At 39.1% G+C, this 27,382-nt stretch overlaps 2 protein-coding genes and 1 long non-coding RNA gene across 3 annotated transcripts; 2 read left to right on the forward strand and 1 right to left on the reverse strand.

Moving 5' to 3' along the window:
- Positions 1–1,335: 1,335 nt before the first annotated feature.
- E2F5 (E2F transcription factor 5) lies at positions 1,336–17,221 on the forward strand. Its single transcript, XM_026691215.2, has 9 exons — positions 1,336–1,681; positions 4,567–4,676; positions 5,254–5,415; positions 6,465–6,508; positions 7,214–7,278; positions 8,326–8,563; positions 9,899–10,087; positions 11,645–11,686; positions 16,512–17,221. Exons 1-9 carry the CDS (start codon positions 1,499–1,501, stop codon positions 16,619–16,621), a joined length of 1,143 nt encoding a protein of 380 aa, XP_026547000.1. The 5' UTR covers positions 1,336–1,498; the 3' UTR covers positions 16,622–17,221.
- LOC148131512 (uncharacterized) lies at positions 11,693–14,730 on the forward strand. The gene is made up of 2 exons (XR_015748972.1): positions 11,693–12,491; positions 13,953–14,730. It is a non-coding gene; the product is annotated as an uncharacterized LOC148131512 (long non-coding RNA).
- RBIS (ribosomal biogenesis factor) lies at positions 14,319–25,800 on the reverse strand. The gene is made up of 5 exons (XM_026691233.2): positions 23,216–25,800; positions 20,143–20,259; positions 18,338–18,454; positions 17,225–17,336; positions 14,319–14,729 (listed from the first exon to the last, which is right to left on the reverse strand). The coding sequence occupies exons 2-4, from the start codon at positions 20,254–20,256 to the stop codon at positions 17,268–17,270; spliced, it is 300 nt and encodes a 99-aa protein (XP_026547018.2). The 5' UTR covers positions 20,257–20,259; positions 23,216–25,800; the 3' UTR covers positions 14,319–14,729; positions 17,225–17,267.
- Positions 25,801–27,382: the final 1,582 nt, after the last annotated feature.

The raw sequence follows: 27,382 nt of genomic DNA on the forward strand, positions 1-27,382 counted from the left end.
TTTCCATATAAAAATCACTACATCAAACATGGAAGTTTCATTCCATTAAAGCTAAACAGTATAATATATTACAATTAGGAGATCTGAGGTGATTAAAAGGACTGAATTTCATTCCTTAAACTCTATATAGCCTTAAAAATGATGATATTGCATCAAAGGGATCTAGGTATTACAATCCTGTTTGAATGATTATTCTGAAATTGGTTTTATGAAAATCATTAGAACTACTGTCAATAAGTTCAAAGAGCATAGGTTGGCAACCCGACACTAAAATGCCTAAAGTTGCTCTGTGAGTGAGATGGGTGTTCTCTAAATTTGATATATAAATAAGTGAAATAAAGTGTGGGGGAATCTACTTGTTTGTGGTATCATTGTTGCTATTTTATAATTCTAAGAGGATGAAATAGTTTCTTTTTTTACTGTGTTTGAATAGAAATTATATGTATAAATCTGAGTTTTTGAAATATCTAAAGTATGAATTTTGATTTCTTTTTCTATAGCTTCTTTTATGGTTTTATTGCCTATCCTTTCTCTACTTGAAAGGATTATTCAGTTCAGGCACCTTTGCCATTATTATTGGTATTCAAAGCCATTGTCAGGTCTTTGCCAAATTTACACAGTACTTATAAACCATCTTTATTTGCACCCTTTAAAAAGCAATCGTTTTTTTAAAATATGCGGATTTAAAGAACACTTTGAAGGGCCCAATTAAGTAATCAAATTCAATTGTTCACTTATTATAGGAATCCACATAAAAGCATCATTGATAGATGACTCTTAATATCTGCTTGACTCATCCCTTGAAAGAAAAGTCGCCCATTTTCTAGATAATTCAACCAGGGCGGAATGGAAACATACTACTTAACAATTTAAAACTTCCTACACCTTTATGTATGAAAACAGACACCCGAAGAACCAGAACCCTCTAGACAGAATTAAGAATCATCCTCTGCAAGGGTGGGAATGCTCAAGTTCTGTGCAAGCCTGTAAGGAGCACAAGTTTAGGGACCGATCAGTCGTTTTATGGAAATGATATCTGGATCTCAAGATGAGCGTCCTTCAACGCACACCCAGAACAATAGGTCGTAGCTCTTCAGCTAGAATGATGGGAGTTGTGGTTGCAGAAAGTTCCAGTGTTGCCAATTGGAGAAAGTTTCATTTTAACACGGGCGGGGGGCGGGGAAGAAAGACCCGTCGGACTTTGGGGAGCTCGCTAAGCTGAAAAGGCGGGTTGCAAACGTTTCCTCCTCGAAGAAACAAACCTTTTTTTTCCCTCCCCTTCCCTACACAAAACTTTGTCTCCCAGCAACTGAGAGTCAGCGTCACTTCCTCCTTCCCCCACCCAGCAAGCAAGGCTGCGAGGCCCTGAGCTGTTCCATTCAGGTCCAGCTGTGCTCGCCGGCGGCCGGGAAGGGGAAGAGGGCCGTCCGCGAGGGCCACGTGGGGCCGCCGCTGCCGGGGAAACCCCACTGGCCGAGGAGGCTTGGAGCGATGCAGCATGGCCTCGGCGGCGCTGGCCGAGGCGGTTTCTAGCAGCGGCGGGAGCCTGGACGGCAGCGGGGGTTCCGGCGGCGGCAGCAGCAGCAACAGCAGCCGGCACGAGAAGAGCCTGGGGCTGCTCACCACCAAGTTTGTATCGCTGCTGCAGGAAGCCAAGGACGGCGTGCTCGACCTGAAGGCGGTGAGCTGGGTGGGGGAGTGGAGGAGGCTGGAAAAAGGGAAATAAAGGGGTCTCAGAGATCAAGTGGGGAAGCCTCCCCCCCGTCACGGGAGCTTTTTCCTGCCCTGGTGGAGCAGCAGCTTCCTAACTGGGTTCTGCAAGGAAAAAGAACTGGAAATAGCGGGGCCGGGATAGAGCAACTCGTGTGTTTCCAAAACTGCCCGTTCCCCCTTAACAACAAAGGTTAAAAAAAAAAAAAAACCAAACAAGCAAGCATACGTCCTGCATAGTTATCACACCAAATGCACCAGAAAGAACGTGTTTAGGGTTTGTGGCCACGTTTCTCAATCACGTCTATTTTATTTTTAAAACAGCCTTGTACAGTGGGTTGGGAGAAGGCTTCCCGATTTACACCTGTATCAACTCTTTATTTTTTTTTTCAAAGTCCTTCCTTTAATCCCCTTTCACTTATCCAAACAAACCTGAGAGATTGAGTTAGCCTGCGATAAAGTTTCTGGCCAAAAGGCATATTAATACTTTTCTGTAGGCTGAGCAGAGATTTACATTCAGGTCTATATATCACCCTTCTCCATTCTGTGTGTGGTGAATTAACATGCCAGTGCCACACTTCTCTGAAAGCTTGTGCCCATATTTAAGATAAATATGGTAAGCGTTGTTATACTATTCATTCTCCCTGGGTAAGCAGTAGAACAATGGGTGCTCCTTTGTTCCTGAGAAAATCTTCAGGTAGAATTGCGGCCTAAACATTTGTGGCTTTATCAGCAAATAAGTTTGGGTGAATGCAGCAGAACTTCTAGTTAAAGTTATCCAGTTCTAGTTGGTAAAATAGATTTATCTATCTTGTGTTAAAGATGAAATTATTTTCACAGGGTAAAAGCTGGGCACCAACTGGCATTGATACTCAGCTTACTAAAATCTTGATTACATTCTGTCTAAGACAGAAATGAATAATCTGTAGCCCCAACAAACTGCTTTTTAAACCAGGGTAGCTGAAAACTGAAATTCACCATTTTGAATTGGAGTGTTCAATATAGTTTCCTAAATAGGTATGTCATAGTTAAAATAGAAAGATCACTGCCCCCTCATCCCAATTTTCATATAAATCCTGTCCTTTTCTCCAGCCTTAATTGTAAGTGTGGGTCTGGCCCCACTCAAAACATCCATTGTTATTCAAGGGCAAGGCCTAGCCCTAGACCCTACTTAATGGTAGATCATTTTTACATGACAGAGAGCTTGTCTCTCTGTTAACATTGCTTCATTTTTTCCCTTTTTCCATTCAATCATGCCCAATTTTCAGACACTGCTTGGACAAGTTGTTGTAATTTTATTGGCAAAATTTTTCAAAAGTATTTTGCCATTGTCTCCTTCCTAGGGCTGAAAAAAAAACCTGGTCCAATGTCATTCAGCTGGCTTTGTGCCCAAGTTTGGACTAGAATGCAGACTCCTGATTTCTAACCTGATGCCTTAATTACAATCACTACACCAAATTGGCTATCAGTTTACACATGACAAAAAACAAATTGAACTTCAGATCAATTTTTAATCAGACAAATAACATGATTTGTGGGTGGGTAGATAGATAGATAGATAGATAGATAGATAGATAGATAGATAGATAGATAGATAGATAGATAGATAGATAGATAGATAGATAGATAGATAGATAGATAGATAGATAGATAGATAGATTAGATACCATAGATACCATAGATAGATACCATTGATAGATAATAGTCATCTGTTGACTTCTGGCAGAGGCCGGAACCAGTTGCTGCAATTTTCTAGGCAGGATTTTCACAAGTGGTTGCCATTATTTTCTTCCTGGGGTTAAGATAAACTGACTTGCTTGAAGTTATGCAGTTGGCTTTGTGCTTAAAGCACAAACCAAGTCTCTTGGTTTCTAGTCTGGTGTCAATCTTTACATCAAACTGACTCTCATTTTATATATGTTAGGTACATTAAACCTGCTAGAATCTAAAATAATCTTTTACTACTTATTTTGGTTAAAATGAAATATTACACCATTAATTGAAGGAGCAAAAAAAAAGTTATGTTTCATGCAGTGAGTCATTAAAATAGTATTAAAGTAAAATCTACTTTCCTTTTATTGAGAAAATTTAGGCAGCCTGCTCTTTTAAGGGTTTACATTGGATCTATGCCAATATAAAAATTACTGGCTTAAATCTTAGGCTGCTAATCACATTGACTACTACTTGCAGACTGAACTTTATTCTCTTTCTGCCTTGCTTTTAGCACAATTCGGGATGAAGTAAGGTACCATGTGGCTAAGAATATATTTAATGATAGTTGAGTTACGTGGTTTCATTTTATTTATTTTTTCCCCATAAGGTACATAATACTCATACAGGATTCAGCTGGTGAAATTCCTATTCCTTTAAAATTTGACAAAATAACAAGTGGAAATCCATGGAAAAATTTACACTTTCCTAAAAACTATATGGAGTTACCTGTCTTTTCAACAGTGACTTGACCATTTTCCGTTCTTTTCCAGCCCTCTTCTTAGATGAACGTGATACATTATTCTTCTGAGTCCTGTTCAAGAGGGTTCCACCATCTTTTGACTCTTCCGCTCCCTCTCACCCACTGGACTCGCGCATGGTTAACTCCAAAAGAATTCCTTTCCACCTGGGGAGTTCCATAGGCATGTTTTCAGGAGGTCACTTGTATAGGCATTTTGTTTGATTGCCCCTGTTCCACAGGCAGGGAGGGTGGTCCGAGGCCTCTAATTGTGCATCTGTCTCCTTGGAAGGTTGTGATTAATATTCCCTAGGAGGCTTGTACAAATGCACTGCAGCTGCCTAATGAGCCTCTCCTTTTGCCCTTCATCTCCATGCATTGTTCTTTTTTCTCCTTTCTCTTCCCAGGCTGCTGATACATTGGCTGTACGGCAGAAAAGGCGGATCTATGACATCACCAATGTTTTGGAAGGGATAGATCTCATTGAAAAAAAGTCAAAAAACAGCATCCAGTGGAAGTAAGAGAAGCAGTTTATGTATACTTTTATATGCATGCTGAAAATTTGAAGGGTAACTTTCTTCCATTGTGATTAATGTATAACTTTTAAAGGGATTTGGATTTATTTTGTACATTTTAAAGTTTAAAGAGTTTACAGCAGAAACTTTTTACTTTATCTTGTAATCTTGAAAGTCGTAACAATATGTAAATATCCTGACCAATCAGGATAGAAGAGTCAACAATAAGTTACCTTGAACCATGAGATGGGCAGGAAATAAATTATGGTGATGATTATATCTGAATAAAAGTAAATGAACAGGGAAAGAATCTATAAATATGGAGGATGTCCTATTTCACCTTTTCACAATGCCAATTGCTTGCCAATAAAGCACATTAAATTGGCATTCCTGATAGGCCTTACTATTCAGTTCTCAATACCAGCAATTACCAATTTGTGTATTTTTGAAAAGCTATCACTTGGGCTAGAAAGGGAAACTGGCTAAACTTTTGTCACTTTCAGGTGAATAGCCTGAAAGACTGAAAACCTCCTTTTTGCCTACTTATTGTCACTTCATAATATTTTTTTTTTCTTTAAGAGGTGTAGGGGCTGGTTGTAATACAAAGGAGGTCGTGGAGAGACTGAGATATCTTGAAGCAGAAATTGAAGAACTAGAAATAAAAGAAAAGGAACTGGATCAGCAGAAACTCTGGTTACAACAAAGTATCAAAAATGTTAAGGAAGATTCCATCAATAAACGATATCCTTTGATATGCAGTATAATTTGTTAAAGTAGGACAAGTCCTCCCCTGGGCCCTTCTGTACCTTTAACATTGATTCTTGATACTAGAGATGAGATTGCGGCAGAAGACAAAGGGATTGGAATAGGATGCCCCAATTCACAAGTAGATTTGTGTTCCTGTCACATTGCCTGTATATTAATTTCACACTCATTACCTCCCAATCACAGGTTGTTAATCTAGAGCATTAGTACTCAATCTTTTCTTCATCACAGACCCCCCCCCCTTTAAATACCTTTTGTGGCCATGGACCCCTAAGACTTAACTCAAGATTTAAATCATAACATTTCAAGCCTTCATGGACCCCCTGTGCAGTGCTGGTATTCAATATTTTTTATTACCGGTTCTGTCGGTGTGGCTTGGTGGGCGTGGCAGGGGAAGGATACTGTAAAATCTCCATTCTCTCTCCACCCCACTAACCTGCTTTCCAGCTCCATTCTCCTGTGCAGGGCAACAAAAGAAGACCCAACCAATCAGCTGGGACTCCAATCAGCTGAGACTCAGGAAGCAGCGAATAGATGAGGGCGGGGCCAACCAGAGGTGGTATTTACCGGTTCTCTAAACTGCTCAAAATTTCCGCTTCCGGTTCTCCAGAACCTGTCAGAACTGGCTGAATACCACCTCTGCCCCTATGATGATATCGTGGCCTCCCAGGGGTCTGCGGACCACAGGTTGAGATCCACTGGTCTAGAGGGTCTGTAGGATATTTGACATTGCACTGAATTGAATGGTTTGTAGATTTTTTTTTCCAGAGTTATAAAACCACAGAATGGCACATTTGGTTGAGACTTAGTCCCTTGTTAAAAAAAGGTCATCGCTTTCAGTCTGGTGGCTCTCAGTTTCATTAAAATGAAAGAAAGCATTTGATTATTTTTGAATGATGCAATTTCACTCATGGGTGATAAATGCCACACAGAATATTTGCACTACATGTTATACCTCTTTTAAAATCTCATCAATTATACTTATGTAATCAATTTATTTTGAACAATTCCTTGACAAGACCCACTTTTTCATATATCACTCATGAAGACATTTGTGACTGCTTCAGTGGTAAGAGAAAAGATTTAAGTCTGCTTGCAAATTATGTTTCTATGAAACAGAGGCTATGTGATTAGTGTTAATTTAAGCATATAGCAGTTGTTTTTCAGAGATCTTACCTCATGAAATCCTCAGGAGCCTTTTGTCTAATAACATAGATCTGCTATTCACAGTGCAGTGTGCTATCAATTTGTACTGTGATATATAATCATTATAATCAGTTATGTATTATGTATTATATTGAAGGTCATAAACTTAAGGTATAGAAGTTTAAGAGTTGAATGGATGTAATTAAAAGATATAAAGGTGTCATACTCCAATTAGTAACTACAGGAGAAAATTTGTTTAATGAGAAAAGATAATATGAAATTGAAACAGAACAGACTAAAGTATAAATATAATGATTTGAATTGAGATGAGATAATCAAAATAAAATTGAGAAAATTAAAAGAGGGGAAAAACTATATAGAAAATGTAAAATAGTATAAGATATGGAATAGAATACAAAAAGGAGCATGAAATTGAGTTTTGTGTCTGTATAAAGTTCAACCTGGGACCATGCTATTTTCAAAAAAGATGTTTTACTTGTATTTTGTATGTGTGAAAACCCAAATAAAACTTTATTTAAAAAGAAATATGGAGTTTCGGACTGAACTCAGAATTCATGTAAAAAAATAAATGCATTGAATTAAGATTTGACTGTTTTTCCATAAACAGGAGATACACTACTAGCAATTCAAGCACCTTCTGGTACACAGTTAGAAGTTCCTGTACCTCATGTGGTATGTAGAAATAAGCATATTGATTTCATTGGGGGAACAGGGAATATATTGAATATCTATTGAACAAAGCATATAATAACTTGAAATGTATCTTTTTGTATCAGTTTTATAAAGTTTAATACTATTGATAAACTCAAATTGTTTTAAAAGATGCAGCATTCAGTAATTCAATTATCTGCCTAAATGATTACAAACTATGTAAGAATTATTTAAATTGCAGCTTGGCGATATTCCACTTATCCCAACATTAGAGCCTTCTCCAAAGAGCTGGATTTTCACATAATGTGTCCAGAATTGGGTAATTTGATTCTGAGTGAAAATTCTGGGTTGATTTGTTCAATGATTTATTTATTTTTTCTTGGCTGTCTGGGATATTTCAGAAGCCTTTGTCCAAAATTCAAAAATGTCAATACTCTTCCTATCCTCCTTGTTCAAAGTCCAGGTTTCATTTCCATTAGAATATCAGAGAGGATACCATTTTTATATTCTGATTTTGAAGTGGATTTGGATATGGTAGTAATAATACATGCAATTTTTTTTAAAAAAATAAAACAACTGTTTCTGAATTCTCAGTTGCATACCAGCTGAGCTTTTGTTTTTTCAATTGGTCTAAGATAATTTGCCTTAGGATGATTTTTTTTTTTAATCAATAAATTTTCTGGAATCTTGCTGCACATCATTACTCAGAATAAATTTCATATCTGCATTCACTGCCAGAATTCTCTCTTTGCATTCCTGTGAAAATATTAGATATGTAAATATAAAATACTTTTATTATTGAAGAATTTTGCTTTGTGGTTGTGCATTTTACTTGTTTGCAATATTTTACTCCATTAAACTGCTAAATAAGTAATAAGATAATTTTATAAAAAATGTCAATTCCAGGTTGAACAGAAACAGGGTGTTAGCAAACCGATTCTCTATTGTTGCAGTTTAAAACTTTTATATATAACTTTGAATGGAATCAGTTTTGACTATTGATTAGTATTTCTGCTTTCAAATAAAGCATGTTAAGACTTTCATTTTATTTTACCATTCTCTCTAAAGGGACAAAAGAAATACCAGATCAATCTAAAGAGCAGTCTGGGACCTATCCATGTATTGCTCATTAACAAAGAGTCCAGTTCTTCCAAGCCGGTTGTTTTCCCAGTACCTCCACCAGATGATCTCCTGCAGTCTGCAGTTCCACTGACTTCCCCTAAACCAAACCAGAGATTACAAGAGCCTTCAGACCTTAATCAGAAGCAATCCCTTCCACAGACTCCAGTGACAGATATACCAACAGGTGGGTATAGAAACTCTTTTCCTTCTCAGAAACTTTTTCTCAAGGGATGTGGATGTATCCTGTATAATTTTTCAGAAAATTTGAACCTATTGTTATTTAGATTTTTTTTGTACTTTTTCTCAAGGTATGTGGTTGTATCCTGTATAATTTTTTAGACTAACTAGGTTATTTATAGATTAGATTTCTTAAATTTATATTTGTTCCTGAGTAAACGATTAGGATGATCATCTTGTAAAAATAATATATTTGCTAAAGAGAAAACTCTAAACTAAGATAGTACTATAAGAAAAGATATTTTAATTCCCAGTGCTAGTGGAACATGTGGCTTATGTGATTAGTATGCTGACAATTGGCAGGCTCGTGTTTGAGACCTAGTTACTGGCGCGAGATGGGGTGAGCTTCCACCAGTCACTCTAGCTCCTGCTGATCCAGCACTTCAAAAGCTGGTGACCGTGAGTAGGTAATAGGTTCAATAACTTCAGTGGGCAGCTTAATGGTTTAATGGTTTTCTCCTTGTAAAATCAGTGTTGAGAGTCACCTCAGGCTGTAAATCAAAATTCTTTAATCATGTTTGAGTGCAAGAATATCTCCATACATGAGGAAGTTTAAGCATGGTATTCTATTTAATCTGCACTGAAATGAAATGAGGCTATTCCTAATTATCCATGGCTTTGCCTTCTATCCAAGCTGAGATACTAGTTTCCAACTTTAGAATTAATGACCTTAAACCAGCCTTTCAAATTTGTTTTAAAATTTCAACTTGTTCTGAACAAAATGTGAAAAATAGCTAACTAGAAACATAATTTGATTGTTGTCCATCAACAAGAAAACAAAATGGGTCTGTATAAATACAAAGCTTGTGATACTGGGTATGTTTTCTGCCTTGAATTATTTATAAAACAATAAACTTGGGAAATAAACATTTTAAACTACTAGGTAGTGCAGTTAGCTAACTATTTATGTACTAGCTGGTGTGAAAAAATTTGCTCGTCTCTATAATTGTGTGTCTTATGCTGATACTAGTAATTATGAGATGGCATAGATCACAAAAAATGAACATTTAAACAACACTACATCTTGCTAAAATGCCAAATTTGGCGGGATTTTAGTTTTCGACTGAAATAATATGGGAGCATGCTGAAATCTTGCAGGATTTCATAAACTCTTGAGATATTATTTTATTGGATTGTTGTATGTCTTCCAGAAGCACTTTCCGTGAGAGGAGAGCCATATAGATCAATAAAATAAGAGATTGTCAAACTGCTTTTTCAATATTTGTTTATTGCACTGAACTATCATGTTGTATTTTAATTTGAAAAATTTCCACTACTCTAGAGATCAATTTACAAGGAAGCCAAGCTCCTGAAACACTGTGTGCCAGTATTCCAGATTCTGAGTTGTATGATAGCCTTGTAACTGAAACCACGCCTAGCTCAACAATCCTCCCTTCTTTCCTTCCACTGGATGTCAATAGTATTCTAAAGTCGAACACATTTGACATAGCAAAGATGGATGAACCTGGAGGTAAAGATCATCTTACATTTATTTATTTGATTTTTAAATCCTGCCTTTATTATGTTTAAAATAACTCAAGGTAGCAAACATACCTAATATTGCTTCCTCCTCCTATTTTTCCCCACAACAGCCCTGTGAAATAGGTTGGGCTGAAGGAGAGTGACTAAGCCAAGATCACTCAGCTAGCTTTCAAGCCTAAAGTGGAACTAGAACTCTTATCTCCTGGTTTCTAGTCTGGTGACTTAATCACTAATCAAACTAAATCTAATCATTTAATGTTAATTGGGCAATATCTAGAAATCCAAAATTTGAAAAGAATTGAGTTGTACTTTTCTTGTTTGGTAAAGATGCTTAGCTGTTTTATTTTTTAAAAAATTAGAAATCTTATAATTGACTGCTTCTGGATCAAGCCTTTCCATCTATAGCTATTTTATAATCACTGTATATGGTACTGAGCCAAAAGTCCACAGGTGACTAGATGTAGGATAATATAGCCAATATCTTGCATCTGTCGTGCAATATATTACATCTGAAGGATAATTTTTACTGCCCATATCAGCTTGACCAGCTCTTCCTTTATGACACTACAGAGATAACCAGATTGGCTAACAGCTATTGTAGTGGTCCAGATACAATACAGAAATGCTTGCCTTCATCCTGGAAGCAATAAAATGAAGAACTTCTATTTGTTCATTTCAGCAGCATCCCGCTCTCCAAATCTTTAATTATGCTTCATAGATAAATCTTTGGAAAGGGGAAGTTCAGAGAAAGAAAAGATTGTGGCTAAGAATGAGACCTTCCTATTTTAGGTTAACCCTGTATCTAGGCGGATATAGCATGAAGCACAGTATTCTAAATAATCTTAATACTCGTTTGTTGGAATCAACAGTGACATTAAAAAAATTAAATCACTTGCACATTAGTTATGCCCACAGTTTTTGAAAACATTAGGTTATAAGGATTACCAATATCCAACACTTTTTTGATAAAAGTATTTCTCAAACTATCTGTGGGCTTTATAAAAATGTTCTAAAGCAGTTTTTGATTGTCTCCTAGTTAATGCTTCTGGTTGCTGGCCAAGGGCTGAGTTATTCCTAGTGTGCTCTTCATAACTGCCATTTTTTTTAAATCCTGATCCTTGTAACTTGAGATACCAGTGTTGGGTGTGGCACAGCTTTGTGTTCATTTCACCAAGAGCAGCTTACATGAAGCATTAGAAGTCCAAAAGAAAGTTTTGAAGAAATTAATTGAAGCTAGATTACCTGAGTTCTGTATTTTACTAAAAATAGATCATAAATCTTGTAACTTTAATTCATTAGCTAAATTCATTTCATGTATTCTGAGGCAGCTTATCTTTTTGAGGGTGAAAAATGCTTTGTGGAGGTTTGAAGGTTAATAAGTTTGTTTAATAAAATATGTGTGTTAGATTTGTCAGGCTCAATATACTATTTTATGTTTTCACTTTTTTGGCATTACAATAAAAATTAGGGGAGGTTAAATGATATGTTTTGATTTTGCTTAACCATTTCTGCATATGCATAGTTGTGAATATCCCTTTGTCAACAGGTGTTAACAGTGATATCATTGATGAACTGATGTCCTCCGATGGTAAGTTTCTTATATTATAAAATTTGATGTAAAGATGTAAAATTACATTTTACAAGTATGCACAGGTGTTAGTTTATGATTCGCTTTTTGGATGTAAAAATCAGAACTTCTTTCATTGGTGTAAAAGATTTGGGCACTGAATTTTCCACCAAACTAGTGGCGTCAATATTTATTACTTCCATTCAAAGATAATGAACTGACATTTGTGAGAAGCACCTATAGTCCAACTGACTTGTGATAGGCCAGACAAACAGATTCATGTTGGAGTAAACCCCTGCTCCATCTAGTCCAAACTTATGATTCAAATTGAATAATTTAATAGATGAAATAGTACTATTACAGCAGTACTAAGATACACGGAGCTATGGTGGCGTAGTGGTTAGAATGCAGTACTGCAGGCTGACACACTCCTCACTCCAGGACTTCAATCCTGACTGCCTCAAGATTGACTCAGCCTTCCATCCTTCCAAGGTTGGTAAAATGAGGACCCAGATTGTTGGGGGCAATATGCTGACTCTGTAAACCACTTAGAAAGGGCTGTAAAGGACTGTAAAGTGGTATATAAGTGCAAATATTCCTATTACTATACTCATTTTTATTTTTTAAATAAAACAAAATACATTTAAAATTTAAATGTATTTTGGAGGAGGGTGAAAACGAAAATAGTTACTTTAACATAGTCAAAATCCAAGCCAAAATCTTCATATTGCCCAAATTTAAACAGTGATTTCATATTCTGGGGGGAACTAAAGTAAGGGATTTACTAATCTCTGGCACTCCTTCCAACAGGATAATTCAGCTCAGTGTTAAAAGTACCGTGTTTCTCCAACAATACGGCCTCCACCAATAGGAAGCCCCACCATGTTTTATTGGCATAAAATCAAATTAAGCCCCTCCCCCCAAATTAAGCCCCATATTAAACATGCGAAATGGCGGGGGAGAGCGGGGGGGGGCTTGCCGTTAGTAAGTACTTTTGTTGCATGCCCGGATATGGTGCTGCCTGCGTTGGTGGGGCACTTCATATCGGGAGACCTTCCACCGTTGCTTCTCCCTTGCTTTCCCTTCTCCCTTGCTGCCGCGGCATTTGGCGCAACCACGTGCGGCCAGTCAGGGCTCCTCCCTGCAACCGGAGCCCTGAGGAGACACTTGGCTTCAGGTGCTCCCGTCTTCCCTTTGCTTTGAAGGTAAAGCGAATTATTTTACAAAGCCTCCCCTGCCCGAGAGGGCAGCCCAACCCACGTGAGAGGCTAATTTCCCGGGGCCTCTTCCGTTCCTCCCGACCTCCCTACGCTGCGCCTCTGACGCGCCGCTCCCTTCAGCCCAGCGAGCTCTTCCACCTCAAAGAAAGGCCAGGCGGGCGGCTGTGGAGCAGCAGCAGCGGGTCTGGAGCCACTCGCAGCGGAAACAGCCACCACCCGTAGCCCGACGCGGGAGAAGCAGCGAGGTTAGCGCCCGCCAGCCCGGGCGAGATTTGGGAACGAGGGACAGGAGACACGCACACACCCGCGGCTCACTTTCCCAGCTCTGCCCAGCCCTTACGGCTCTGGCGCGGCCCCAGCGGGCAGCGAGCGCCCCCGCCGGACCCTCCGCTCATCCTGCCAGGGCGCGCCAGAGCCGCAAGGGCTGGGCAGAGCTGGGAAAGTGAGCCACGGGTGTGTGCGTGCCTCCTCCTGCCCCTCATTCCCAAATCTCGCCCGGGCTGGCGGGCGCTAACCTCGCTCGTTCTCCCCGCCGGGCTACGGGTGGTGGCTGTTTCCGCTGCGAGCGGCTCAGACCCGCTGCTGCTGTCCTGCAGCCGCCCGCCTGGCCTTTCTTTGAGGTGGAAGAGCTCGCTGGGCTGAAGGGAGCAGCGCCAGGCGCACAGCGTAGGAGGTCGGGGAGGAACGGAAGAGGCCCCGGAAATTAGCCTCCCCACGTGGGTTGGGCTGCCCTCTCGGGCAGGGGAGACTTTGTAAAATAATTCGCTTTACCTTCGAAAGCAAAGGGAAGACGGAGCGCCTAAAGCCAAGTGTCTCCTCAGGGCTCCGGTTGCAGGGAGGAGCCCTGACTGGCCGCACGTGGCTGCGCCAAACACCACGGCAGCAAGGGAGAAGGGAAAGCAACGGTGCCCCGAACCCGAAGGTCTCCCGAATATCCAAGCTGTTGCCGCCCGCCCACCCACCTGAGGATGCAAGGGGGGAGAACTAAGTCACCCCCCCCCCCGAAAAGATGTCCTAGCCGTTTTTGGGGGGGTCAAAAAAAATAAGGCCCGGCCTTATTATGTGAGAAACACGGTACATATTTTTGTTCCTTTTCCTATTTTTTCTACCCATTATGTAAAATTTTGAATAAGTCAGAAGTTTATTCTGTCCACAACAGCATGCAGCCCTCCCAGGATCTGTTTTCGGCCACAACAGCCTCCTACTGTCCTCCTGGCAGTGAAAACGGAACTGGGGGGGCTTTTTGCTGCCAGTGGAGACCGTTGCAGCCAAAACGGACCTCATGAGCCAGTTTTAACTGGCAGAGTGCTTGGGCCACCACAGACACCTCTTGACGCAAGTGACGTCAAATGGCAATGCCAACCCAGTCCCCCAAGGTCGAACACAACCCTGATGTGTAGCCATCAATGAAATCGAGTTTGACACCCCTGGTCTACAGCAAAGAAGTATAATTATATTTAATGTGCAAAATCCTTGTATCTTACATTTTTAATAAGTCCTCAGAGAAACTTTACCAATAACATTAGACAGTAGAGATTTAAGTTTTTAAATCACAATTTAACTTTAAATTATAATTTTAGCTAGTAAGTATAGACCAATGTCCCAAATCCAGCTCTCTATTGATAAATAATTTGGCTCTTAGTTATGAGTAGACTCTAAAGGGATGAATATTTTTTTTCTAAAAACATTGGAATATTTCTTCAATTGCTTGAATACTGCCATTTTGGGGAGGATTGGTTTTCTAATTTATTATATAAAAAAAACCAGGCATTCCTTCCAACATTATTGTATACACTTAGGCAAATAGATTTCCAGTGTTGAAAGCTACGTTTTCCATTCTGTATCTGGAATAAAAAACAAAGGAAAACCATTTTACTATAAAGATATCCAAATTTCATTCTTACTATTACTTCAGGGGTTATGAATAAAAATCACATTTTAAAATGATAACAGGTAAAAACTATGATATGATAGAAAGCCAAGAATTCCTTAATGCTTTGAATTACCTACGAGTGTTATGTGCCTTGCACACAATGAAGCTTTTGGTTGGAAGTGACTATGAAATATTTAAAAATGCCTGTTGCAGAGAAATAAGCCTTTGAAGGTCTGGCCAAACTTCAGCCTCATTCTTTACTTTTTACTTGTTTCTTAAATTCTGCCTATAGATAATACCGGCTTAATAATTTAGTATATCTATTTCATTAGATATCTGATAGTACAAGTATCTAACATACTTGTATATTGTACAAATGCAACTGCATTGTAAAGGTATTTATTTGCTGTGGAGAATCATTTGTTTTGTCTGAATTTAAAATTAAAAAACTAGAATTGAAACAATTCAGTAGCGGTATTTATTCATCATAGAAAATTTGTGAACTATGCTTTTTAAAAAATATCTTTACTGAATATTTTTAAGAAAAAGAAAAGACATACAAAAAGGAAGCAAGGACAAATGCATTTGATAGTAGAACAATATACCAGTGATAAACATCTTAAATATAATTTTACATATTAATTTAATGTTTTTCTGCCACTGACATTCCCATTATTGTTTAGCAATTATTATATCTGAATTCTGCATCCAGAATGTCATATTGTATTAACTTGTTTGGTTTCTGTATCATTTCTCACCATTTATAAATAAGGCAAATTCTCTGAATTTTTGTTGTTTTTTTAAAAGTCTGTCAAGTCTGTAATAGACAGGCATATGAACAGCATACGTATTCCAGGAGCTAGTGGCATAAGATCTTTCAAATTCTAGAATAGGAGTAAGATTCATATTTTAAAACCTGGGACTAGATAATTTAAGTACCGTATTTGCCGGCGTATAAGATGACTTTTTGCCCTGAAAAACATGCCTCCAATTGGGGGTCGTCTTATATGCCGGGTCGTCTTATACGCCGGCAAATAGTAATTGGGAAGCACTGCGGTTGCCAGCGGCTGAGGCATTTTTGGCACCGTGGAAGCGAATCCCGTGAAGCCGAAAGGAGCAGCCAGCCTTCTCCAGCTCCCAGGAAGCAGGCCAGCCGCCCGAGCTCCGCTGAGGTATCCGGCTGGGGCTGTCAGGAGTTTTTACCGCTGGCGCGGCTCCGCGCTGCTCCAGTCCCGTTGCCTCGGGAAGGGAAAGGCAAAACCAGGAGCCGCTGCTGCCATTGCAAAGTGCCGCCGCGGCTCTTCCTTTTGCCTTTTCCTTCCCGAGGAAATGCAGGACTGGAGCCGCGCCAGCGGTAACAACTCCTGACAGCCCCAGCCGGATACCTCAGCGGAGCCCGGGCGGTGCGAGCCTCGTTTCCTTGGGAGCTGGGAGAAGGCTGGCTGCTCCTTTCGGCTTCACGGGATTCGTTTCCACGGTGCACAAAAGTGCCTCAAAAAAAAAAAAGTGCAAAAGTGGAAGGCGTGCGGAAGAGGGGCGAGTATATAACAAACTATATTTTGAGTGGAAATGTTGGGGGTCATCTTATACGCCGGTCGTCTTATACGCCGGCATATACGGTATGTAGTATTAGTGGTGCTGGGACCTGAAAGGGGAATAATCCACTTGCATTCATGCATTTCAGTCAATCAATATAATGATGCTTACTGTGCCTGAATATTAACCAAGCATAACTTAAAATACTGTCTTACAGTTTTTCCTCTACTACGGCTGTCTCCAACACCTGGAGATGACTACAGCTTCAACCTAGATGATAATGAAGGAGTCTGTGATCTCTTTGATGTTCAGATCTTGAACTACTAGATTTGATGCAACCAGATTTCCTTATCTACCTCTAACTATGTAATACAGTAGATGCAGTTTTATAATTCAAGTATTTAAAATAATGAATGCAAAACTCCATGACTGACCAATGCTGGGCATACATTTTTTTTGAACTGTTATTTTGAAGAGTTTCTAAATGTAATGAAATGCAGAGTTGATACTCAACTGTTAAGAGTATCTCAGTGCAACTACTTATATGCCTTTTTTTCATTTTATTTTTTTAGGAAGCAGAATTCTTAATTCTACTTTTCTGCTTCCATTAGTACTAGCAAATCTGATCTCTTAGCAACTCCCTATAATCATTCTGAAATTTTGGCCATATGTTTCAAACTTTCACTGCCATTTGTACAGTAAAGGACAGTTTTTTGTTATTCCTCTCCCAGTTCCCTGGAGTGAACCCCAAAAACATTCTGTGGAGTGCCTTCTTTATTAGCACTTTAAATGTCTTTTTCCCCTTTATTTCTCACATTCCTAGATTGAGGAAAGCACTATTTGTAGTTCATATTAAAGTACACCAATACTTGTATATTAACAAGATTTTTTAAAAAATAAAAACTATACAAAAGATTGTTTGTGACATACCAAAAGATGTACGGTAATTTTCACATCGCTATATTGATTTGGGCTACAACTGAGAAAATAAGTTAGTAGCAGCATCCACATTAGCCGGTTTGTCTTCCTGAGACGTTGGAATCTGAAGAAGGGAAACACATGCACCTTGAAATGTTCTGAGTACTAAAGATTTCATCAGCTAATATCGGCTTTTCTTAGTGATAGAATTGTCAAAATATTTATTTAAGGTATTTCACAAGAAGCAACTTGTGCTTTTTTAGGCTGCCTCTGTTCAGACTGCAGAAATGGATATGGTAGGGTTTATTAATGTGCTTTAGTCTGCCTTCATTACCAATTGATAAGTGGGGGTGGGAAGACATAGTTTGCAGAAATACATTTTAAAATATTGCTATGGCAAAATAGACTGAATACTATAAGAAGAGCACCAGATAATCTTTGCAGTTGAGAAAATTTGTTTATTAACCTAAGGCAGGGGTGTCAAACTCACATTGTCACAAAGCATCATGTGACATATTGTGACTTTTTTCGCCTTTGCTAAACCAGGCGTGGCGTGGCCAGTGCATGACACATCTGGCCCACGGGCCATGAGTTGGACAGCCCTTACCTAAGGGTTACAGAATATTTCAGGATGCTTTCCTCCCTCCTGCCTAAGTAGTAATTGAGATGACCTGTTCTGAGGTGAAACATACACATTTTGGCAAAGGTATGGACAAAACCATAGAGACAAGATGCCCTGACTCTCTGCAATATATCAAGACCTCAATGTCCCAGGAACAATAGGATTGGTCAGATTTCCAGCTTCTTGAAATTAGAAAGCTCAAAAAATACTGTACGAAGTGCTCATATCCACTTGACTCTTGGGCATAGGGTCAGGAAGAGAGTGAAGATTCACAGAATCTCTCCCAAAAGGTAAGAAAATGTATTTTCCTTTGTTTGCAAACACATTTTAGTTTTGAGGGAAAAGATGAAGGCAAGAAACATTATTTCTCTCTGCCACTTTTGCTGTGTTGACTATTTTTATCAGAAAGGATCAGTAATGTGTTTAAACAACCAACCTTTGGTTAAATCGTTTCAAAAATGATACAGTGATCAGAATTTGTTTCAATGTGAACGAATTCTTACCTGAAGTCTCTTTGAAGAAACTGATGGAACAGTTTTGGATAACTGTTTAACATTTTTCTGTATTTCTGTAAATACCTTGTCTATCTTGTGAACTTTTTCATCATTCACAATATTTATCTTTTGAGAGAAAAGAAAAAAATTGGTCTTTTTTATATCAAGATGAAAAAAGCACAAAAGTACAACTACTCTAATGAATCTGTTAGTTTTCTTTAGCAGAAACAGCTAAATATTTGATCTTCAAAACATAGGATCCTAAGTAGACAAAGGAATTGATCAAATCCATAATACACATGATAGTGTGTGACCACTGAAATCCAAAATATGCCTTCCTGCATCGCATGCGTATATCTTGACTTCTGATAAACCGACTCCACAATTGCTCCTCTAAACATTAGCTGGGACTGGGATTCTGAATATCAGTTGCAGGGAAACTGATCAGTTTTAGGAACTGATTGGTTTTTAGGAAAGACTGTTTTATTGATCTATTAAATTTGTGTGAATACAGGGGAAAAAGCAATCTGAGGAAATTGATCATTTACAAAAAGGTTAAAAGAATGGAGGGAAAACAAGATTTTACTCGCTGGTCATAATCCTGAGTTCAGTACATTCAATAAAAGAATGGAATTTTATATGTGTAGACATTTTATCCCAATTAATCTTTCATTAATAGGAATTCCCAATTGCATATACCAAACATGCATCTTCCCAATATCCTTTTTCTAGTCAAAGCCTCTCAACTGCTAAAATCTAAGGTCTGATTTTCTACCATTAGGGAAACAGGTAAGTCTGAAAAGTGTGCAGATTACAATTAAGCTATCAAACCCACCCACCCCCCTAAACTACAACATTTGTTCAGGTGCCAATGTGTTCCACCTTCATGATAAAATTTAGCCGCCAAGATCGTTTAATTCTGTCCTGTACTGATGTTGCTTTAAAAATGAATCCTGTTAAGATCCTTTCAAAATGTTCACAATATTTGAGCATTCTATTCCAATAGTTGCTAAGCAAAGAAGAACCTGTTTATTAGCACATTCTTGCTTGGACAGGTATTGAGAAATGTACTGTATCTGGCAATAGAGATAAGAAATAGCTGTCTTCATGAGTTTGGTCTCTTTCTCTTGGCATTCATAGCTACATTCTGGTAATAAATTCCATTATTTAAATGTCAGAGCAGATTTGTTTCTACCTACCTTGTAATTCTCACCAGTGAACAACATTGAGTTAACTTTTCTGGTATTTGGAGGAGCAAAGTGCCACCTTTTATCCAAGGTCTCCCTTGCATTTTTTTCTAAACTAAAATTGCCAAGCTGCTATAATACTTCATTTTCTGTAGTACTACACCTATGGATAATTTAAGCTGCTTATTATATAGGTCCTCTGCGTTATTGCTATCCAACTGCATAAATAAATATAGCATAGTTTTGTATACAACTGTTGGCAATGCTCTTATCAATTAGCTTGACTAAGAAATTCCAACACAAAATGTGGTTTTCCCAACTATTATATCGGATTCAACATCATAGCAACCTTATCAATCACACATAAAGTTCCACTCTAGAGAAAGCATGGAGAATGTATTTTATTCACTTTTGGAGCACTCCCGTAGCCGAAGTGATGCATGGGATTTCAATTTTCAGAATTCCTACAAAAAACATTCCACCAAGGAGAGTGACTTTATCTAGATATAGACCTGGAAACAAAGCTCGTACAGCTAGATAACCAAAGTTTTTAATGTATTTTTTTTAACTCTACAATTTAACTTGTACGAATTTTTTTAAAGCATCACAAAATCGTCTAGTACATACCTTTTTTAGATTGGTTGCCACTGGTTTTGTTTTACTTTTAGCCTTTAATATTTTTTTATTGGCTATATGGAATACATTGGCTTGTTTCAATCCTTTTGCCTTATTCTTGCCCATGACCTAAAGTAAGTAAATATTTTAAAATTTTGTAATAATTAGTCAAACACTCAAGTTAATGATTCAAATAACACCTATTTCACTAGTTGGAAATATATCATTTCTAGTATATTCATTATTGAATGAATTATTGAAGGGTGCATTTTCAGAAGGAGACTTCTTCCATCTATTGCTTCTTGTGATCTAATTTTTTATTACAAATATATAATCTAATGTGCCTATTTCTACATGATGAGGTTCCTTTATTCTAGCTCTGGGCAATGTACTTACATCATTTTTAATAATGCTGATACTGACTTTATTCACTAACATAACTAAAGAGACTTCCTAAATTAATTAATTATAGGAAAAACTAAAAGCTGCAGGAAAGAAAACAGATGAGCTATATGCGCAGAGCATGCTATAATATTGATACCATTGCACATTTTAAGATGCAATAAAATCATTTGGGCACATGACTGACATTCATGGCATGTTTTCCAATGACTAGTTAAACAGTGAATAGTCATTTTTGTTGACCTTCCATCCACCAATAACAATCATGTCTTTGTATTTCTCTCCACCACAGATGTGTGTGTGTGTGTCAGGGGGACACTTTAAAAAATAATTCAGAAGTTAGGGCTTATCCATCCCTACCCTTCTTTGACCCTTGTTTATCCCCCTTCTGTGGCTGTGGGAGGGTCACAAAGCTTTAAATATAATAGATATGGGAATATGCAGAGTACAGTAATCTCATTTCTGCAAAGCTGCTGTACTTTGCTGACAACAGATAGCAAAGTTAACCTAGCAAGTATCAGCCTTTTGAATAATACAGAGTTGACCAGAAAAGGTAACTCTCACTCTTGCGCTGACTGGCTTTAACAACAGCGCTGGGGCAACTCACAAGCAGAGTGAATGAAGGGCCGGAAGAAATGAGAGATACAATAGGCCATAACATACAGTATTTGCCAAGAGTTGACCCCCAAACTAAATGTCATTGAACAGGCCTATTTATTTATATAGCTGCTCATATTTATTTAAAACGTGTTAACCATAAAACAGTATTGTGCCGTTCAGAAAAGACTGAGCTGAAGTCTTCACTCCGGTCCGTGTTTCCAGCAGGAACACAGACCGTTCCTATTGGCTGATGCCGTTTGACAGCCAGCTATAAAAGGGAGCTGTCAAACGGCATCAGCTGTTGTCCGCCAGCTGGCTGCCTTGTTAGCGTGGCAGCCGCGGCAACCCTTTATTGCTACAATAAAGTAAAAAGCTGAAGTTCGCTCCGTGTTTGCCTCAGGTTATTCTTCCGCTCCACAACACTGGTGACGAGGGCGGGATACATATAAGAGGCAACCGGGCAAAGAATCGCTGAGCGAAGTCACTACAAAAAGAACCGAAGTCACTACCGAGCTGTATGTCACTTTAAGAGCTACTGTCACTATTCACGAGCACGAATTTCAACTTTCCTCGAAAGATCCGGCACCGCTGAGTCGAGATAACTTCGAACCCTGCATTCCCGCCTTTCAGACCGACAGCGGAAACATGGGAATCCTACAGAAACCGATTTGACTGTTTCCGAGATGCCATAGACCTTGCTGACATTTCTGACCATAGGACAAAGTCCTACTTTTTAAGTTTTTGTGGAGCCACAGTGTTTGACACTGCTACGGCATTATTGGCTCCACGTTCAATTAAGACTGTTCCATGGGAAGAATTGCAGGAAATTCTTTCCAACCACTATTCCCCTAAGCCATCCCGAATTGCCAGGCGTCATGCTTTTAGGAGACGGATTCAGGCTGAGAGAGAGACTATTAGTGGGTACATGGTTGCCCTTTGAACAGCTGCCTTGCATTGTGGGTTTAGAGACTATCTGGAAGACATGTTATTAGACCAACTAGTTTGTGGAGTCAGGGATTTAAGGCTACAAAGCCGTCTATTGGCTAAAGGGGATTTAACCCTTAAATTAGCAATTGAAGAGTCAAGCGCCCAAGTTATCTGAAGGACTACGCATGCTCCATTCTGGGGGAAAGGAGTGTGGCGTTCGGAAAAGACTGAGCTGAAGTCTTCACTCTGGTCCGTGTTTCTAGCGGGAACACGAACCGTTCCTCTTGGCTGATGCCCGCCAGCTGGCTGCCTTGTTAGCACGGCAGCCGCAGCAACCCTTTATTGCTACAATAAAATTAAAAAGCTGAAGTTTGCTCTGTGTTTGCGTCAAGTTATTCCACCGCTCCACAACAAGTATAAAACAGAATAGCAGTTGGAAGGGACTTTGGAGGTCTAGTCAAACCCTCTGCTTAGGCAGGAAACCTGTACCATTTCAGACAAATGGTCGTCCAATCTCTTAAAAACGTCCAGTGTTGGAGTATCTACTGCTTCTGGAAGCAAGTTGTTCCACTAATTGTTCTAACTTACATAAAAATCAGCAGCAATGAAAATAAAAACGGAAATGAGGATTATTTTCCCACATTACTGGAAAAATGAAGATATACTGGGAGATTAAGAAATTAGTTAAGAAGCTACTAGATTGTGCAGAAATGGATAGATTGACCCTGAAAATTAAGATATAAAATATTATCAAACATGGAATTTATTTTACCAATGGTTGCAAAAAAGGGGTGGAGATTAAGAATGCAATTTGTATTGAGCAAATTAAATACCTAGACAAAACTATGTTTATAAAGCACTAAGACATGTATTTAATAGAAAAAACAATTAAAAAAATTAAAACAGAAAAACCTGGCGCCACAGCCACACTTCTCTAGTGCCCCCTTCATTCACAACCCACTCTGGCCTCGCCTTACTCCATCGCCTGAGAGAAGAGCCAGGTTTTAAGGGTCCTCGGGAAAGACAGAAGATCTCGGGGGGAGGGGAAGAGGGTTCGGCAGGGGGGCTGGCCCCAGCCAAACCTTAGCATCTTCTGGGTAGTCAACCAATGCCGCAACGTTCCCATAAAACGCAATTTACGACATAGCAAACTCACTTTTTATTCTGTCCGAGGAGAAAGGGAGCTGCAAGCGAGAAAACCCGAGCGGGAGACAATGTTCAAACCGGGTCCTTCTAGACTTCGGCTCTTCTTGACAACGGCGTACGCAATCCACAAGACGCCATCCGGAAGCCGGTCCACGTGGAGGCGAAGCTCCGCCTCTTCGGACTCGGCCAAGAGATGCTGCGCAACCGCGTCCGTCATTCGGGCGCGACGGGTTGTTCTCCTGCCTTCCGCCACACGCCACACGCCCCCCGCCCCCACCTCTCAGCATGGTTGTTAAACCTCTTCGGGGTTGCCTTTCGGCGGGACGGGGTGACTTCGTCCTCGACCCCGACTGCGAGTGAGGGAAAGGACGCGGGTGTTTACTGGAGGAGCTGCCAGCCGTATCCATTTGGGCTCGCAGGCGCTTCGCTTGGAATAAGCCCAGCTGGTCGAGACCGCTGGAACAGATGGCATACCCTCTTTTTAAATCAGAATCCTGCTTTAATTCATGTTGGAGAAAAGATGGTAGCTGTCCAGAGTATGGAAGCTCCCACAACCATAGGGTTCATGCTGACCTACTAGCACAATAATTCTGTTCCACTGTCGGTAGGTACTAGCTTTCCAGTTTCAGAGAAATCTGGAATCCTGAAACCAGGCATCCGGAATCACTGTCACCGCCAAGTAGAGGATGCTGTTGCTAGAAGAGGATCACTTGCAGCCAACTTTGCTGCTGTTATTGCCAACTGGCTGAAATTTAACACCGGCTCTGCTTCCACCACATCACTATTGAATTATCATCCGATTGGCAACATCTCCAATCCAGCACTAAGTAGCTAAGCACTAAGAGTCATGTATGAGAGATGGGGCTGCTATACAAATTGAAGATAATAAATTGAACCAAGTTGAAAAGTGTGGCCAAACAGTAGACTGTTGCTGGATGTCTAAATAGTCTGATGAGCCATTTTGTCTCCTCTGGCTCCTGGGTTATCACCATCTGTTGAGCACACCTTCCTTCTAAGCCAGAAAACTGGATGTTTTCATCTGCTGTAATCACCCTGAGGCTCCATGACACCATTCTTTTAAAGGGATATGAGGAGCTTCCAGACTTTCCTCAACTATTGCAACATTCATAAAACATGTACAATATTCTTCACCAGCAATCTCTTGTGCTCATCACTAATTTTCACATTCAATCAGTCTGTATATTTGTTTTGTGTGTAAGGTTGTTATCAACCTTATAATCTTCCAGTGAGTTCTTTGGGCATATGGTTAATTATTATGGAATAGGTCACCAGTTTTACTTGTGACTAACCATACTCTAGTACTGATCCTGCAAAGCCCACATAGTACTTTGATGAAGATACAGCATTGCAATTCAAATTATATGAATATAAATCATGCTACTTTAATATAGAGCTGACAAGCTGTTCTTGTTAAAAGATATGCTTGACAAATAGCAAATTGAATAAGGACTATATGCCATAATACTTTGGTAATCTCAGTATGGTAGTTGTTTTGAATAAGATGGCTTTAAAATCTGTGTTTACATTGTAAGATCAATAAAGGATCAATTACACTGATATATGATCAATAAAACATTTGTAGCACGGGGTTGAAATGAGGGGTTCTTGGTGCTCTTTGAGTTTGGTTTTTTTTTTTTTTTTTGTAGAGGGTTCATTTATCCAAACTAGGTACCGTAACATCATCAAAGCTTGCACTGTTTGCAATATTAACGGCAAACTGAAGATGGCGATGTATACATAAGTTACCATTAGGGCTTGTGGATCAGACCAACTTCCATGTTGTCCATCATTTTCCATGTAGAGACCAGCTATCAACCACAAATAGGGCAGTAAGACATTAAGTGGGGAGAAGACTGGTATTCCATTGCAATCTGCCATAAATGAAAATCCAATTTAGTTATAATAGTCTGAGTCAAGGTGTGCTGTGGAAGCAGCTGATAAAAGGATTGAATATAAATTTAGATTGCAGGCAAGGAATGGCACATTTAAATACATCAAAACTTTGCAAAGGAGAAACATGCTCTCCCATTCCTTACTATGCTAGTTCAACATGTTGGAAATGTATTTTTAAAAAGTACCCAAAAACCTATGATACGTTCTCTATCCCCAGTCTGCTTTGTCAACTCACTCCTCAAGTATCTCAGTGTGACTTTGAATTTACGTAATTTATTTTCCAGCCAGAATAAGATGTAGATTGTGCGTTTAAATTTAAAGTTTTAACATTTAGGATTTTTAAATGTATCATGTTGTTCTTCCCCTTGTCTCTCATTACACTGATATATGTTATAGATTACCTGAATTGTTTATTAAACTGTGTGTGCCTCTGAGTTAGCTGGCACCCGCCTGGACTAGTCCCTGCTATTTTCTTGATGAGATTTCAGAAGTGGGTTGCTATTGTCTTATATTTAGGGAAGAATTACTAGCCCAAGGACACCCAGCTGCCTTCATGCCTAACGTGGGCTAGAATTCACCACTTCCTAGTTTTAGTCTGGCCATTTAACCACTGTCCCAACTAACTTTCTATTTAATTTTTAATTAATTTACTTTTATCCTGCATTTATTATTTTATAAATAAAGTGGAAAATATACCTTTCATTTTTCCCAAGAACAACAAACCTGTACAGTGGACTAGACTAAAAGAGTGACTGGAATTCTCCTGGTTTCTAGACTAATACCTTAACCCCTAAACCAAACTGGCTCTCTTAAACGTCCTCTTCTTAAAATACAGACATGATTTTATTTGTGACATTTGATATCTGTATTTAAAATAAAGGTAGTCTTAATTTACATAACCACTTAAGGGAAGCTTTTAACAGAAAACTAAAACCCATGGACATTGTAAGAGGACAGTTGCATTTGTTTCTGTTAGCCAAAAATCAGAAGTTTGGTAATGACTGTTCAGAACTGTATAATTTAATGGAATTAAAAAGCAAAGCTGTTGTGAGTGACAGCTCACTTTGTCAGATGCACAGAGTGAGTTATTAGTGTTTTATTAAAATCAGGATAAGGTAGAGGAGAAAAGGGGGGGGGGGGCAGAGGTAATTATGTAGATGTAGGTCACAGTACATGTAAAAAAGATTACAAATGGCTTATCAACTAACAGCTGTAATGTGGTAAAATCTCACTTCAAAATATTTCAGGCACGAAGCAGAATTTAGGACTCTGTTGTGGAAGAAATTCAAGAGCGCTGAGACAGAAGAACAAAGATCCTGAATTCCTGACCTGGATGAAGCCCCTCCTAGCTACCCTGAATGCCTTCTTGTCTGTTCACCAAATACTTGGGCCAGTAATGGTTATTTTCCTTATTCTCGACCACCTCCTCTTCTAAAATCATCTTATTCAAACAGTGTACTCCTGCTGTCGCTCTCAAAGAAACTGTCCTCTTTTGAACATCTCCAGTGTGACCCCTTGTGATAATAGAGGTATAAAGGTATATAGATAAAAGAGCTGCTCTTTTTGAGCAGCTGAAAGCAACCACAGCTTTCAGATGTATTTCTCCTACAACTCACACTGTAACAGGAGAGAAGTGCAGGATCAAAGACATAAGGGATCATGTGGCAATTGATCACAAGCCTAGGACAAATCACAACAGTCAGAACTGCTCTCCCTTCCAATTTTAGCATCAAGCAGAGCTTCCTTTAGGAAGGTCCCTCTGGGAGTGAAGCATGAGGATCTCCCAGTTTTTGTTTTTAATCACCATCCCGCGAGAACAGAGTCCTAGAATTAGTGGCCCTTGGATTCCATAAAGCGAATTATGATACAGAAGAAATGCATTCCTAGCCTTTAAGGATTTAGTTCATTCAACAGACTGCAAGCTGTCAATAAGACAATTGGTTAAACATCAGTATATATGCCGAAGCATTTGAAATAAAGCTAAGTTGGGTTTTCCTACACAAACAAGCAAAAAGAATTATCAACATACATAATACGTTTCATAATGACAATTAATTTGTTTTATGTACAACTTGTGCCTGCATAACCACTCTACCTTCTGCCTCCTTCTCCTCCTCCTCAACTTATCCCAATTTAAATCCCACACCACATCAGTCTTGTCACGACATTGCATCTGATGAAGTGACCTATGGCTCACAAAAGCTTATGACTTCTCATACAATTTGTTAATCTGAAAAGGTGTTATCAGACTCCTCCTGATTTT

This window comes from Notechis scutatus, chromosome 3 (genome assembly GCF_049901735.1).
Source record: "Notechis scutatus isolate UNSWTSFEM ecotype Mainland chromosome 3, rNotScu1.2, whole genome shotgun sequence".
Taxonomy (NCBI): domain Eukaryota; kingdom Metazoa; phylum Chordata; class Lepidosauria; order Squamata; family Elapidae; genus Notechis; species Notechis scutatus.